General features: G+C 42.0%; 1 protein-coding gene across 1 annotated transcript in view; it reads left to right on the top strand.

Annotated features, from left to right (window-relative positions):
* cemip (cell migration inducing hyaluronidase 1) overlaps nucleotides 1–17293 on the top strand; it is a gene marked incomplete at its 5' end in the record, with an annotated part of 138084 nt that overhangs the window by 47082 nt on the left and 73709 nt on the right. The window contains 3 exons of the mRNA XM_079217571.1: nucleotides 9294–9463; nucleotides 13300–13509; nucleotides 14146–14351. Of these exons, the coding sequence (XP_079073697.1) occupies nucleotides 9294–9463; nucleotides 13300–13509; nucleotides 14146–14351 (586 nt within the window). The remainder of the gene's footprint in view (nucleotides 1–9293; nucleotides 9464–13299; nucleotides 13510–14145; nucleotides 14352–17293) is intronic.

The following is a 17293-nucleotide window of genomic DNA, read 5'->3' as shown; positions in this document are numbered from 1 at the left end:
TTCCTGTATGGAAGAGGGTCTCCATCAAACACAGGAATATTTCGTACAGGAAGGACAGAGCTTAGATTCTGCTGAACCAGCAGAGCGGCGATGTCATTTTGTCTTTGCATGACATGTACAATGTCATTCTGATAGTTCTCAGTCAGAGTTTGAGGTTGCACACGTCCTGCATGATTTTCAGTCACAGTTTGTGTGGCTGGCCTTTGTTTAGGCCTTACAACTGGTGCTTGAGTTGTGGGATCAGACACAGAACAAACATGATCTTTTTTAGCCATTTTATCTGGAACAAAAGTGTAGGCATGATGATCTAATTGACTTAATTTTTGATAATTGCTCTTTTCAAAATAAGAGTCCATGCCATCCGAACATTTTGAACCACGCTGTGATGACTTGTTTTCCAAGACACGAAGCTTTGCATCTGTTACTGCTAATTCCGTTTTAAGCTCCAATTGTTCCTTTTCCTTCCTCAAGCATTCCCTTTCTTTCCTTACGCATTCCTCTTCATTCTTCAAGCGTTCCTCTTGATCCTCTATTGAATGTTTCTTTTCTAGAGCAGCAAGCCGCTCTCCCAGAGCTGCCTTGTCGGCTTGAACTTGCATGCGTGCAGAAAACGTTGATGAAATGTGTGATAGCTGGGAGTGTGTCTTCACAGAGTTTTCCTTTACACTTGAAACGTTAGAAGCACTATCCTCAGGTTTTACATCATCTGCGTCTTCATCTGGCTGCACATATAAACCAGTATATGGTCGACCCATTTCAGACAGCCAGCCTTTTACCTTTGCAGTGAAATCATAGAACAGTGTCATTTTTTCTTCATGCTTTTTATTTTGCCTTGCAACTTCATCTTGTGGCAAAGGTAAGTTCATAAAAGATTCATGCATATCATTTGCGTCTTGGTAGCAACTAATGAACTTAGCAAGCTAAGTGTTTACTGAATCTACATTTTCCTTTGATGCCATTAATGCACGTATGTTTTCCAAACACTTCTTGGCTTGTTTACATTTTGTACTCCTCTTTTTCTGACACATTTCCGTGTAGAAGTCCAAGCCTTTAGAAGTTAACTTAATGTCTCTTTTTGCTGACGGCGCTGCAGCGTCATTCAACCCACCGTCAGACATGTTTAATGTTTCTCTTCAACTGCTTGTTGCACATCAATCACAATTGTATACAAATGCAGGCAAAGTGCAGCAAAGCACAGAACGGGTGCTCACTGGCCGATCAGATTTCAATTCATCCCACAGACACACACTGAAGTTGGTTTTAATCAATGAAAGCCGCTGAGTGGTGGTGCGCGAGTATTGCGCAATAGTCACATACAGCGATTCAGCGCTGTCAAACTTGTTCAAACTCCACGAAACACGGATGTGTTACGGACGGTGTCCTGTCTGGTATGCGCACATGTATTGTGCTTGTTTTGTGTTGCTTTGTTGTTGTTTTGTCTCCCCCTCCTGTTGTCTTTCTCATACTTCACAGATGTACACACCTGGTTCCAGTCATCCAATCAACCCACCTGTCCCAGATCTCCAATCAACCAGTCCCCCTGTTAATAGTCCTCCGTTTTGTCACGTCTCTCTCTGCCCCCTGCATGCTGCACTCGGGTCTCTGAAGTTGAGTTGAGTTGAGTTGAGTTGAGTTGAGTTGAGTTGAGTTGAGCTGAGCTGAGCTGAGGCAGAGCTCGGTTTGAGCGCTGACTGGTTGTTAGTAGTGATGGGACGATGATACCTCAAGGAGTGTATTGACACACTAAACAAACTGTGTCGGCACTGTATTGATACTGTGTTGGTCACCCAATAGTGACCCCTGCAGTAGTTATAAAATCATTGCAGGTAAAGAAAGTCCTTGTTCGTGTAAATGCTAAAACTGAGTTGGTATGTAAAATATAGCAAATTAGAGTAAAAATTCAGAGTTACAATTTTTTAACTTATGTGCACATTTGTCAACTTAACTGTTAAATCATATGAAATAAAAGACAAAAAAGTGATCAGTTCATGAATTTTTATTGAGAAACAAAAGTTTTTCGAGTGTCTTTGCTCCAAGGCGATTTCTCCTCTTACACACCAGCTCCCCAGCCTTGGAAAATACTCCTTCGCATGGTACAGACGATGATGGTGAGCAGAGAGTTTTAAGTGCAAGTTGATGAAGATGTGGGTATATGTTCTGGTTCCATTTCCAATATTGCAAAGGATCTTGGTTTCTGGGTGTGTTTGTTTCTGCCAGGTAGCGTTGGACTTCAATAATGGAGTCAGCTGTTGCGTTCCTCGTCTTCTGGGTCTCTGCAACCTCCATATCTAAAGTCTTCCAGAGATTGTGCCCTAAAAAAATAGTTAATCATTACTTCATTATCACATGATAAATCATATCACAAAGTGCCACAAAAATGTATTTTCATACCTGGACTGGGTTCTGACCCATGTGAAGAGCTAGGCTCTTCTTCTCTTGGGTCAGGCTCTTGGCTCCTCATTTCTTCTGCACATTCTGACTGCAGTCTCTTCACCGCTTCACTTGCCTTTTGCTGACTAACAAATCCATTCTTTTTAAATCTGGGATCTAACAGAGTTGCCAGAGTCATCACACTGAGAGATTCTATGCCGCAAATAGCGTCAGTTAGCCGCTTCCTCAGGTTTTCAGCCAGTTGCTGAGCAGCTGTTTGTGTCACTGTTGTGGCCTGACGTTGAAGCTCAATGTGGAGCATTCTCATCATGGGAATGACCTTCGACCCAGAGACCCTTTTTTCCTCAGACAGTTCTCTTGTAGCTTGGTCAAAAGGAACAAGAACCCTGAGCATCTCTTCAATGATCTGACATTCTTCTGGAGTCAGTGGAGTGATGTCAGGTTTTAATGAGGCCAGTGACACCCAGACTGCCTCCTTCTGCTCAGTCATTCTTTCAAACATTTGGTAGGTACTGTTCCATCGTGTTGGCACCTCGTTTATTAATTTATGGCCCGGTGTTCCCAGCTGTTGCTGTATTTGAGTGAGCTTCTCTTTAGCAGTCACGCTCGATCGAAAGTATGTCACAATGTGTCGTGTTTTGTTGCGTATTTCAGTTATTGTTGGGATTTGATCACATGATTTTCTCACAATTAAATTCAGGGAATGGGCTATACAAATGGTATGCCGTATTTGCAGCATTCGAGCACATGCAGTCATGTTTGCTGCTGCATCAGTGACAAGACACCTGACCTTTCCTGCTATGCCCCACTCCTCCATGAGGCTCCTTTTAACCGTGGCAATGTTTTCTGCAGTGTGTTTCTGAGGAAAATGCTGCACTGCCAAGACTGATGAATGGAGTTCATGGCTTTCTTTGTCCACATAGTGGCCAGTAACAGCTAGATATGCCTCCATATTCATGGACGTCCACATATCAGCTGTTAAAGTAACAGCAACAGCACTCTGGAGGTCCTTTTTGGTTTTCTCCTTTTCCTCCTCATATCTCTGGCTCACCAAGTCCTTGATGGTCTGAAAATAACCATACAAATACTGTTACACCAATAAAATATAGTTATATAGTTAGTACAAACATATAATTAAAATTCTTAAACATACCTTCCTGCTGGGTAGAGCATACGAGGGTACAATAAGCTTCAGGAGCTCCCTGAATCCCTCATTTTCAACAAAGCTGAGTGGCTGACAGTCTTTGATGATCATATTGACCACTGCCTCATCCACTGCTTGCTTGTTAGGAACTGCAAGCTAAAAGGAACTATTTTGTCAAAAGCTTAATAAAAGGGCTGTAATTCTTACAAACAATATCAAATAGACATAAGATGACATGGTGGTGTAGTGGTTAGCACTGTCACCTCACAGCAAGAGGGTTGGAGGTTTGATACCAGGCCTGGAGCCTGTCGTTTTGCATGCATGTTTTTTTTTTAGCACAATTTTTAGAGAGAATTTTAACATACCTGGGGTACTCTCACGAGTATCTGCCAATTCTTCATTGCCATGCCGAGCTCTATAATGCCTCAGCATTGATGAAGTGCTCTTATTGATATAAGATAGCTCTGTGGAGCAGAGCCGACACTTCACCTACAATAACATAAAAAGTTAATTCATCTGAAAACAATTCAAACCTCTTACCAGAACATTGCATTCACTTGTTAAACAAAATAGACACCCTATCTCATGATTACGAGGTCAGGATCTCATAATTACATGATGACATGAATAAAGCAACTGTAAGGCTCTTTAACTGACTATCATATGAATCACAGGTCATTCACTTGATAAACTGATAAAGTGATTGCAATGCGCCACCGTAAAAAATAGTATATAAAGGAGAAAAAGATTTACCTTGTTTGGCGTCACAAGATCAAAATTATTCCACACCGGGGAAAACTTCCTAGGACGATCCATGATCAAGCAAAACTCCATCCGACAAACCCACGACATGTTGATACAGTTTGTTTCCTGATAAACACACTTTGGCGCGGCACATCCAAACGACACAGTTCCTGTATCGGTCACGTGATTCTTTCTTAAAGCAATACACGCACCGATACGAGGTTTCCCTCTTGAGCTCTCGGCACAGTGCTGATGCACCAGTGTCGCTCGTCCCATCACTAGTTGTTAGTGCTTGCTTGTTTGTTTCCTTGTTTATGTTTTGTCTTTAGTTACCCCACCTTTGTTTAACCTATTTCTTGTTAGCAGCCCATTGGTTTTGTCTTTGTTACTTCCTTTTGTTGTGCGCACAGGGTCAATGAGGACAGGTAAGATACCCTGGGGTTTACATATTGCACACTCGTAGGTTTACGTGTTAACACCCTTGGTTAGAGTGAGCACCACCCCCTGTACTTTTTGGGTGCAAAGCACCTGTCAATGGGGGGGGGGGGGGTGGGGTTTTGTTAAGTTCTTTTCTTTGGTGCCACTGACAGTCCTTGTTGTTCCCTGTGTTGCGTTTTTTTGTAAATAAATGTGACTGTACCCGCTCTTGTCCGGATCTGTTGTTTTTATGTTGCGTCCCACGCCGAGCCACCACGGGGCGTAACAGATGTGAATACTGACTTTAAACTCCAGTCGTTTAGCCGTTGTCCAATCACATACCAGTTTCTTGTCGCTTGTTGATCTGGGCCAAAGCAATTTACCCGTCGATGATCCAAAAGAGTGATGAATAAAACATTTCCTGTTGTCCATCCATTCAAAATCCAAAACGCTCCATCTGGCTCAACGGTGATGGATCCGTCTCGTCGGTTCAAAGGCAAGGTTTTTTACTGTTGTAGCGGCCATTTGTCCCATAAACCAAATAAATAAATATAAATTAAAGAAAATAAACCAATATCAAAAGCCACTGATGCACCGTAGGTTACGTTATTGACGCAGCCAAAATAATGCAGGGTCCAATGTGGGAGTCGGGTTTTATTGCTATTTATTGTAACTTAAAATAATCAAACAAATAAACAAACAAAACTCCCCATGCTGCCTCTCCCATGCTGACCTGTCGCTGCTGCTGGCTGGCTGGCAAAAAACCATAGGCTTACCCAGGTGCATCCCGGTCCTGTACCCGCCTACTCCTTTAAGTACACCAGGTGCCCACAGCATTACCCAATTAACAAACTAAAACCTACGTAAACGACTATAAATAAACAATACCACTTGTGAACAAAAATAACTTATATTGTTTGTAAATAGCTCCTACAGTCACCTTTCGGCGAAATTCCCCGTTTTGAAATCAAAATATGTCATCCACGTGACTCGTGTAGATCCGAAGAGTTTTTGTTTGAGTGAGACACGGAAATAAGCTGATGTCGTGATCTTCGCAAATAGAAGATCTTTGATGTGTCGAGTCTTGGCTAATCAGTGTTAAGATGTCTACAGCGTCTTCATTTCCCTCCCACCAGTTTTTTAATGGCAAGCGAGACAGCGAGTGCGATTACTGGCAGCGGAGAGTCCGTGGCAGCGTGTGGCGCCAGCCAGGAGAGCGACGAGTCAGCGGCACTGGCAGTTCTACCTACCGACACCTGACTACATATAAGGAGAGGACAATGGAGATTTTATCCAACTTTTATTTTAATTAAAAAAACAAAATGAGTTTCGTCCGTAAAGTGGCTGGGCTCCTGTTTATATTTAAGGGTTTAAGGTCTACGTGTAGAAAAAAGTGTATCCTCCAGTTAATTATAATCTATTTAGTGAAGATTATAAATTCAAGATCCTGGGAGGTGGTGTGGGGAATAAGGTCTGGAATCCAAAAGAGTTATAATAAAAGTATATTTAATAAAAATAACAGACAGCTTATGCTCTCGATCGGGCTCTTCAGATCTACAGCGGACTCCAGACCACAGGTCTGAGGGGTTCGCTGAGCAGACGGAAAGACAACGAGCGTTTGAATTCAAGTTAGTTTTCTACTCATTCACGGGACTTAGGGCCCTTCCTATTGGTTAATACTTATATCACCTCTGGATATGACCATGTTATTGGGCCTGCCACTTCAGGGGCGGAACTATTCTTCTTCTTCGTCTTCGTCTTCTTCTTCTTCCCCTTTTGTCTCAAAAGTCAATTTTCGGCTCCGCCCCCTCAGGCTAACAAGATAACTACAATTCCTTAAAGCGGCAGTCCATGCGACATGCAGCATGCAATATTTGTCTAACATTCATTCACACATTAATCATTCTACAGTAATAAAAGTGACCTTCATATGCATACAATTACAAATCCTTCATAATAATATCCCTTGTTAATTATCATTTTTCATGCATTGTAATGTACACATCAACAATGTATTTTACATAGATGTGCAAGTCCAAATGTGACAAACTAAGCTTAAAAAACACTACAATAGTTCTGCGGTTATAATCACTGTCACACTGGAGAGAGGTGTGCATGTTCAGGTTTACTGGTGGAAACATTATTCAGTGTTGTAGACTAACAGTGATGTCTCACTTAATGCTGGATTGTTGACTATTCGTCTCATGTTTAATCTTAAAATCTTGTGTGGTTGTTAATACAAAATTGTATTTATATAACACACTAGTAATGTATTTCACAGGCAGACATAAAAAGAACAAAGGATGCAGCTACACACACATTTCTACATAAACATATATTTATAAACACGTATGAATAAATCAGAACGTGATCTGTAAACTACAAGTAGCCTAAAGATCGGAACTAACAGGAAGTCAATTTTTCTGTGACTTCCTTTGAAGGCAGCTGAAAACTGTCTAACGAACGAGCCGTGTTATTGCGGGTGCGCACGCAGGCCCGCCCCACAGAAGCACTGGGCTGTTTTGCCCGGCGTGTTTTTGCCAAGGCGTTTTTGAAGCGGCTGCACTTTTAAAAGTCACGTCTGGTGTGATCGCGCTGATAGCTTAAAGCAGCAAATCTTATTGTGAAAAGCACGCAACATATTTTTCACCTCTCTCTCTCTCTGTGTCCACTGTGTCTCACCTGTGTGCAGCGCATCGGGTCGGAACTCGGCCGTGCGCAACACTGAGCAGAGTAGACGAGCTGTCATGTAGATACGATCAATAACGTACGGCCGTTTAGTTTGTTTAATAACAGAACAAGGTGTAGACCTGTTCTATAGGAAAGAGAACCGTAAATGACTTCTGATATCTGGCGTTATAAAAAAAATTACAGGGGGGCGGCGGGTTTTTTCAGGGTTTTTTTCCCCCTATTATAACGGTAGGGGAAACACTGAGATATATATATATATATATATATATATATATATATATATATATATATATATATATATATACACACACACACACACTACTGTTTGGGGTAAAGTTTGGGGTCACTTAGAAATTTCCTCTTTTTTTCAAAGAAAAGCCCTGTTTTTTTAAATGAAGATAACATTACATTAATCAGAAATACACTATGCACTGTTAATGTGGTAAATGACTATTCTAGGTGGAAACGTCTGATTTTTAATGAAATATCTACATAGGTGTATAGAGGCCCATTTCCAGCAACTATCACTCAGTGTTCTAATGGTACATTGTGTTTGCTCATCGCATAGACTAATGGAGGATGAGAAAACCCTTGTGCAATTATGTTAGCACAACTTAAAACAGTAATGCTGGTGAGAGAAGCTTTACAACTGGCCTTCCTATGCATAGCATCACATGTGTGGGTTCCATTATATTTTCAAAATGGCCAGAAAAAGCTCCATTTCAGCTCCATCCCTGCTCAGCTTTATTTAGGGACAAGACACAAAACACCTAAACAGTTTCAGCTGAGGCCAATTAGGCCTCTTCCCAGCACCTGTTCCCTGATAGTCTCTTTTCATTATAAACTTCCAATTTACGCTTAGGGAAGACCAAAGAGAGGCAAGGAACTAAACCAAGCAAAAAAGCAAAGCCGTACAGCAGTAGTACGGAATCTCTATGTAAAAGTTACTACAGTATACAGCTTTGATTTTACTGTAAAGTACTGTGAAAATTGTACAAAAAGTTGCTTTGAAACTAATGCAGCAGGCAGCCATTCATTTGCAGCAAAAATTACATATGTTCTAGCCACAATTTGCCACCTAAATTAAGCTGTCCCCGGCTTTTAGTTTGGTTGCAGAAACTCTATGAACTCTAGAAACAACTGCCAGCTCTGTTCGGATCATGTTTTTTTTTTTTTACTTTTGTCGTGTTTTTCATACAATCCAATAGCTATACAATCCGTTTAGCTAAAAACAACCATTGCTTGGGTCTTAGATTACCTTTTGTCTCAACCACAGGCTTAATAAAAAACTGTTTAACAAAAACTGTAATATCACAGGGAACGGTTTTATCCCCCCTTTTTATTTATTTTTTATTTATTCTTTTATTTTATTTTATTTATTCTTTTATTGAGACTTGTGCCATGTAACATCCAAAAGTTCTCAGATGACACTAAAAACAGGATCAATAAGATGATCAGAAAGGCTGGCTCAATAATTGGCCTTAACCTGGACTGTAGGTGTAGAAGAGCCAAGTTAAAAACGATTGTTTCTTTTGAAGGCCATCAATTACTCATTTAGTGAGAGACTCAGGATGTCTCAGTGTGCTACTGAATGACTTAGAAGGTATTTTGTTCCAGCAGCAGTTAGATTGCTTTATGATTTAATGATGAATGTCTCGTATCACAGCTTCTGGTGTTCTTTATTCTTTGTGTTTCTTGTTGTGGACTGTGACTATTGTTGTCTGTCAGGGTTTTGGGTTGCAAATGAGTTTCCCCACAGGATTACTAAAGCTTTCTAACCTAACCTAACTCTATGAAACACTGTGTCAGTAACAGAGTATGTGTATGTGTTATGCGTATACAAGTGCCTGTTCACTATTTTCGTATGTGTGTGTGTCTGTGTGTCCGTGTCTGTGTGTGTACACAGGTAAGGCCCAGTTCATCCACATGGGTGAGGAAGTGGACGGGGTGGACATGAGGGCAGAGGTGGGCCTGCTGAGCCGTAACATCCTGCTCCGTGGTGAGATGGAACCCGGCTGCTATGGCAACGAGGCCTGCAAATTCTTCGACTTTGACACTTTTGGTGGACATTTGAAGGTACATTGTTGTCCTCACCTTGTCATTTAAAGAGCAGTTAACCAGGTAATTCACACATGAACCAGCTTCCACCAGCGGCCATTGTATGCTGCCTGAAGACAAGCACTCAGCAAAGACTTACTCCGGAACAAGGAAACTGGGACCAGACCTGGCACAGCCTGCAAGGTGTATTATTATCAGCCAATAAGCAGGCAAAATGCCATTTCTCACCAGTGCAATACGAAAATGTGATGATCAACATACAACACAACACAAACTATTCAGACAGAGTGTGTCTCATGGGCGTTAATACACAATAGATAAACTGATCAAACCCAAAATTTGGCGTTAATGCTAACCGTAGCGGTTGTGGCTATTCCCGTTCCATAGCCAACATATAACGTCATCAGATAACTTACATCTTCATCGTTTCCAACCTGCTGGGCCATGTGGAGTATATTCTCCTGTTTTTTAGTTTTTACCCCGATTGTGCCCATTGTGCTAAAATTACACACACCCTATGCAACAAACAGAAGCACATGGCAAATTAATATGTGGAATGACTGATATTATTTTATAACAGTAGTTAGAACAAAGAGGCAGAGACCAAGGCATACTTATTTCTAGCATCACAGACTGGCTTTAAGGATGTTCCACTCTCTGTGGAAGTGGACCTCGAGTTGGGCTTGTTTTGTCAATTTATTCGATAGATGTTTAGAATTTGCTGATGTAGAAGAAATTAAGACAATTTTTAGTTTTACTTTCATTATTTCGTTGATATTGTCTTTATGTGTATTCTAAATTGGAACTCCACTTGATCCAGAATTTCAGACTCCCCCCTGATCTTCTGAAGTTACAATAGCAATTTATGTAACACTAATTATCCAGGAAAGCCCCAGACTCTGTTGGCCTTTAGGCCTTTGTGAACCTAACGATTATTGGCCTTTATTAAGGTCTCCTCCCCCTTCACAGACTACAGGTATAAAGTCCCTGCTCTCAGGCTCCGTTCAGACTTGATTAAAAAGCAAAAATTATATGAGTATTCATTTAGACCAAGGAAGTGAGGTCCGATTACAAGTGATCACTGGAGACGTATTCTAATGCCTGGGGACGTACATAGAGCTGTCGCCTTGTGATCGTGTTAATGCAAGGTGTGAACAAGGCCTCAGAATGCATGAATGCCAACCATAATCGTCTGTGTTAACCTAAGTAGAGTCTAAGTAGAGATTTGTTTCTCAAAGTTGGACCTAAGTGAAATATTCTTCAACAAAGCAATTTCTTCCATACTGACCAGCTGACCCACATTGCCATCCATAGAGCCATGGTGCTAAGTGAAAAGGATCATATGGCCCCTGAAGTGCAAAGCCCCCTGTGCCCATTCACACAAACACATATTTCCACATTTGGCCAATGAATGCTCTGATGAACAATTAAAAGCTCAATTAAAGCAGGTTGAGATGCTCAACAACACCCATGCTGTACATATCTTAAGCATCTTTTAAGCACGTAAAACACACACACAGAGAGAGAGAAAGGAAAGCCTCACTGAGATTTCAGTGAAGCCCTTTAATTTATTGCCTCGGAGCATCAACCCCTTTGACAGTTGGGCTATTACAGTTGTGTTAAAACCAGCGGGTTGCAAGATGAGAGGAGCAGCCTTTGTATCTGCTTGCATTTTTTAAATATTGTTTCATAAACAGCAAACGTTGTACTCTTTCAACTGAAGTTACAATGAAAATCAAGTGTGATTCACCCATTCATACACTGATGGCAGGGGCTACCATGTAAGGTGCCACCTTACCAATAGGACTCTAACTAACATTAGCATTCTCATACATTCACACACCAAAGGAGCAATTTAGGGTTAAGTGTCTTGCCCAAGTGTCTGGCAAACCATCCGATGGCTCAGGAAGGGAAAGCAGGCTACTCCAGGCTGTTATCAGCGGGAGAGGCGAACTGCTGACCCAGATGGGGGATATAAATGTGCGGTGGAAAGAGCACTTTGAGGAACTCCTAAACCCGGCCAACATCTCCCCTAGAGAAGAGGCAGCGCCTTAAGACTTGGGGGTGGTTTCACCCATATCCCTGGCAGAGGCCACTAAGGTAGTCAAAAAGCTCCATGGTGACAAGGAGGACATGGTGGATGTGATCCGCCCTGAGATGCTGAAAGCACTGGACATTGTTGGGCTGTCTTGGCTGACATGCCTCTTCAATGTCGCATTGGGGTCGAGAACAGTGCCCATGGACTGGCAGACCGGGGTGGTGGTGGTTCCCATCTTCAAGAAGGGGGACCGCAGAGTGCAACTATCATAGCATCACACTGCTCAGCCTCCCGGAGAAAGCTTATGCCAGGGTTCTGGAAAGGAGGCTCCGACCGTTTGTCATACCTCAGATTCAAGACGAACAGTGCGGTTTCATCCGGTTGTGGAACAGTGGACCAGCTCTTTACGAGTCGATCACAGAGGTAGTGCAGGTAGATCGCATGCCATTCAAAAAAAATAAACTTTGTCGACAAAATCCAGCTCCCAGTATGCAAATTAATGTCAATCACCACGGACAGTGCGCCCGCAATGGTCGGCCACTTGAATGGATTTATTGCCAAGTGCAGAGTAATGGATGTGGCAACAAAGATCGCTTATTCAAGCGAAAGCTCTTCAAAGACGGATGTTCCATGTGCATCTGGAGAAGTCTGACTCCACTCTGACTTAGTAGGGGGAAATTCCTGTAGAGATTTCGAGAGCTCTGTCCGGAGATAACGGAGTGTCTCCATGCTGTTAAACATGCAGAATACAACCAGCTAAATGACGATCAGTGGCTGCTAGACTTGGCATTTTTAACTGATCTGACCAACATGTTGAATGATCTTAATTTTGAGCTACAAGCAGCTACTGTACTATATATATAGTGTCATATAGTATCTATATAGTGTCATGGTGTTATATATGTATATATAACACCATGACCTCCAGCATTCAGATACAAGAGGCCGAAAAGAGTTTCCTCCGTATGGTGGCCCGGGCTCAGCCTTAGAGATTGTGTAAGGAGCTCAAACATCAGGAGGGAGCTTGGAGTTGAGCCGCTACTCCTTCGTGTCGAAAGGAGTCAGCTGAGGTGGTTCAGGCATCTAATTCGGATGCCTCCTGGACGCCTCCCATCCCATTAGAGGTTTTCCAGGCACGTCCAACTGGTAGGAGACCCCGTGGAAGTCCCAGGACACGCTGGAGGGATTATATCTCCCGGCTGGCTTTGGAACGCCTCGGGATCCCCCAGAATGAGTTCGTAAATGTGGGTGAGAGGGAAGCCTGGGTCAGCCTGCTGGACCTGCTACCACCGCCACCCGACCCCAGATAAAGCGGATGAAAATGGATGGATGTCTTGCCCAAGGGCACATCAAAGCTCGTGGATCCAGAGATCGAACTGCCAATCCTCTGATTGAAGGACTGCTCTACCACTGAGCCTGTCGCCCCACATTAGCTTCGCTACCTCCAGTGCATCCTTTCTTTCTCTTATTCATTCTGTTTTCCTCTAAGCTATATTTCCATCTTTGCTGCATCCTTTTTCTATCCCTTCCCCTACTGCCAATGTTTCTTCCCCTTGCTCCTTTCCTTTCATTCTTCCTACTGCCCTCCTCCCCTCTTTTCTCAATCCCCTCTTTTCCTTCTATCCATGCCATCCTTTCTCTACCTGTGGACTTTAACCTCCTTCCGTTTTATTTTGTTTGTCCTCCATCCCTCCTTCCGCACTCTTTTTCTTCCATCCCTTTCCCCACGTAGTCCTTACTTCCCTCTCATCATTCTTTTTTCCATCAGTCTTCCTGCAAATATTTCTGACTGAAATATATCTTCTGTCATCATCAGGTGGAGCGGGGCTTCAGTGCCGTTCATATATCTGGGGTGGAGCTGAAGCACATGGGCCAGCAGACAATGGGACACTACCCGATCCATTTCCATATGAACGGAGACGTGGACGAGAAGGGAGGTTATGACCCCCCGACTTCTGTCAGCGATCTCTCCATCCACCACTCCTTCTCCCGCTGCGTAACCATCCACAGCTCCAGTGGACTGCTGGTTAGTTAAGAATTTGTATTCATTTAAATTGATTTGTTTTTACTTGATACATTTTTAAGGGACATAATTAAAAAAAACAGTCAACATATTTGGAAGTACACTTATTTGCTTCCTTGTTGGGAATTTGATGGAAAGATCCATACCACTCTCAAGTCTGCACAATAAATATGAAGATACTGTCTGCAGCTGCAGCGAGTTAGCTTAGCACACAGAGCCAGGCCAGCTGATTCCAGATTCAGTAAAATGTTCTGGCTGTTTGAGGTGCCATGTTAGAAAACAGTATCCAGTCTCTCAAGCCATGATCTGTGCCCATAGACTCCAGAAAGGATGGCTAGTCTGAAGCTCTGTTTAACGATCAGCCTTCATCCTCACTGGCTCAGTTAATTGGTAAGAACTCAAAGATTAAAACATGGATGAAGGACCTAAAGAGGCACCACCCAATCTTAAAAAATAGTGCATGAAAGTCTCTGCACCACTTTCTAACAGAAAGTGGTGCAAAGAGACATTCACAGCCAGTTGGGCTCTTTGGTGGCAATTACTTCTTCAGTTAGATTTGTTTTAGATTTTAGAGGGAAGCTTTGCAGTAATGCAACATACTATCAGCCTGTGATCAGTAACATGTCTATTTCCTCCCAGGTGAAGAATGTAGTTGGGTATGACACACTAGGCCACTGTTTCTTCACGGAGGATGGTCCAGAAGAGAGGAACACGTTTGACCACTGTTTGGGTCTGATGGTGCGAGCCGGGACTCTGCTGCCTTCAGACAGAGATGGTAAAATGTGCCGTGACATCACTGAAGGAACCTACCCAGGATATGTGGCCAACCCACGGCAGGACTGCAGGTAAGACACAGACAGAAACCGTATGCGATCTTCAATACCTCACACACAACAAAGAACATCAATTAATCACAGCAAAGTAGTTTTTGCCAACAGATTGGTTAAAAAATAGCTTGTACGAGTAATTTTGGAGAACTTAGCACATTTAGCAATTTTTTCATATTTTGAATTTTATGTCCAGACCTTCCGTAGGAGTTCTGTGACATTAGTCTGCGGTTATCCAAAATTAGTTTTTATCACTAATGGATTGTATATTTCATTACTTTGAAGCAATTTGTGTTGCTGTTATTGGCTAAATTGCTTAATTGGCTATTGAACAGTACAATATCAATATGAACCTCTCAAGCTGCAAAAAGACTGAACTGATGCACTAATTGAAAGATAATTTGCCTCTGACTGTTATAAGGTCAGTGTAACCAGAAGCGCCATCGCTGACTTACTACTTTGGATGCCTTGGAAGAAGGCGTGTCTTTAGACAGCTTCCTGATATGGGCAGAGAAAGATGGATGGCTCTTTGCTCACGAAGGTTTATGTACGTTGCTGTCCAGGGGACCATTCTCTGTTACAATGCCTGACTGCATATTATGGTATTTATTCTTTAAGCCATTTTCATCTGGAACTATTGTGTGACAGTACGATCTTCAAGTGACACGTCATTTGCAGCACTCGTTAATTTCTCCCCTTCTATAGCAGGTCTCTTAATTTCAATGCTGATGCTGTTTAAAGTATAGTTTTTCCTTTATGGATCTCCAAAAGTAGGACTAAAATCTCCAAAATTGTAAAGTAGTCTTTTTAATCTTTGTTTCTATTTTTGTGGGCTAACACTTCCGGACATATGGGGCACAGGTGGCTTTCATCATGTTTACTACAAGTGTTTGCTGAATCTGTCATAATAATAATAGTATTAATAATACATTTTATTTGTATAGCGCTTTAAAAGGTACTCAAGGAATTTACATGGTAAAGACAAACAATAGAAGCAGCAATAAAACAAGAAAGATGACGATAGTGAGAAACAAAATAAAAAACTAGTATCGTATGTTAAAAGCAGATTTAAATAATTGGTATAATAATAATAATAATTAAATAAGTGCTGTTTTAAAAGTGGCGAGTGATGGAGAATGTCTGAGGTACTGGGGGAGAGAGTTCCAGAGGTAGGGGGCAGCAGAGAGGAGCAGGAGAGGGCCCTGTCCCTCCAGGTCAGATGTTTGGACAGGGTGTGTGTGGGGGGGGGGAGCCACTGGTGTATGGGGAGCCAGTGGAGGCTTTGGAGGACTGGGGTGATGTGGTATTGACGCCTAAACCCAATCCACACTCTTATGCTATACCTTCAAAAAGTCCTTCCGGCCACTATGATGGTTAAAAACTGAAATTAGTCCTCACAAAGATAGCAATACAAGCCCACAGACACACACCCTGGAGCCTCACTTTGTTAGAGAGGCATTGTATTTAAAGCATAAAGATGCAGCTCAGAATATAAAGCAGCTTAATCCAGGTCACGTGACTTTTTATCTCGGCACACTTCCTCTGCCTTCAGCTGCCGAGCATAGCCAAGGTTAGGGATGCATAAAGGCACAGGCTTTCACTGATCTGGAGTCATCCACCTGCTCTCAAGCAAGAGGGGACTGCAGGGATTTTCTGCACCATACTTCTAATGAGGCTTTTTGTCCAGTTTGTCTGGATCATTGTATTCTGTAATGATTTCCAAATCTTAATGTATTTATAACTGTGGTGTAAAAATTCCAGTTTAATCAAACATTGATTGCAATGTTCCCTACGGTACAATTTATGATGATTAATTTCCAGTCCGCTCTCCCTGGCTCCCTGGCTCTCCCATGCTCCCTGGTGGCTCCTTCTGTCTCTTCTCCCGACATTGTTGTGTGTGTATGTGTTGAATTATAACAACAATACATTTATGTTGCATCTGCCAAGAACCGGAGACATGTGGGCTGCATGAGGAGGATGAAACTGTCATTAAATCTGAGCCAGATAAATGTGCTGGGTGCCCCAGCATGGGCCTGGGCCTAAACGTTTTGCCTAACTAATGTTTGTTAAAAAAAAAAAAAAAAATATATATATATATATATATATATATATATATATATATATATATATATATTTACGTTCAACATTTTAGGAATTTTTTATATACATGAAATTTGGTCTCTGCATTTAACCCATCCTTAGCAATTTAGGAGCAGTGGGCTGCTGTGGAGCAACTGGGGGTTCAGTGCCTTGTTCAAGGAAACTTCGACATGAGAACTATGCAAACTATGACTATGGGGAGAGCAGGGATTGAACCGTGAACCTTTAGGTTGCAGGACCACAGCCGACCACTTGTTGTGTATGTGTGTAGCACATAAACAATACCTGAAACCAACAGCTACTTGCTTAAACCCTATAGGTATTACTGTCAGAAAATCTGATTTAAAATGTAGCTAATTTGTATTTTTAATTTTTTAACCTTGGGTAATCCCATAGATATTTTTGAATCTCTTTTAAAAGGGGTTCCTGACCAAAATGGCAGACTTTAGAATCAAATCAGCAAAAAAATTAAACAACTTCAAATCATAAAACAAATTTGAAAAAAGAGACAACAGACAAACCAGAAAACAGCATCAATCAAAAAATGAAAGAATCTAGTTTAAAATGCGTCTTCACCAAGATGAAGCGCTTTCACCAAAAACGGTGTGTGCTCTACCGATGACGTACCTGATGTTTCTACAAGATCGGAGGTTGGAGCTAAAAGCAATAGTCAATGGTGTGTGCACATGTCCATTTGTGTTCGAATGGTTAGGTTATTGAAACTAGTTTGGCTCTGGTCCGTCAGTGACAGAGCAATATTTTTATTTCATCCAAGTAATCATGAATTTACGGTAAAAGACCACCTCCTGCTATTTGTATCAGTGTGGTCACCGTGCACACTGCCTTGGTTCCACCGAGGC

The sequence above is a fragment of the Taurulus bubalis genome, assembly GCF_910589615.1.
Source record: "Taurulus bubalis genome assembly, chromosome: 4".
In the NCBI taxonomy this organism is placed as follows: Eukaryota; Metazoa; Chordata; class Actinopteri; order Perciformes; family Cottidae; genus Taurulus; species Taurulus bubalis.
Note: the sequence above shows the minus strand (reverse complement) of the source record. Positions and strands in the feature narration are given on the sequence as shown.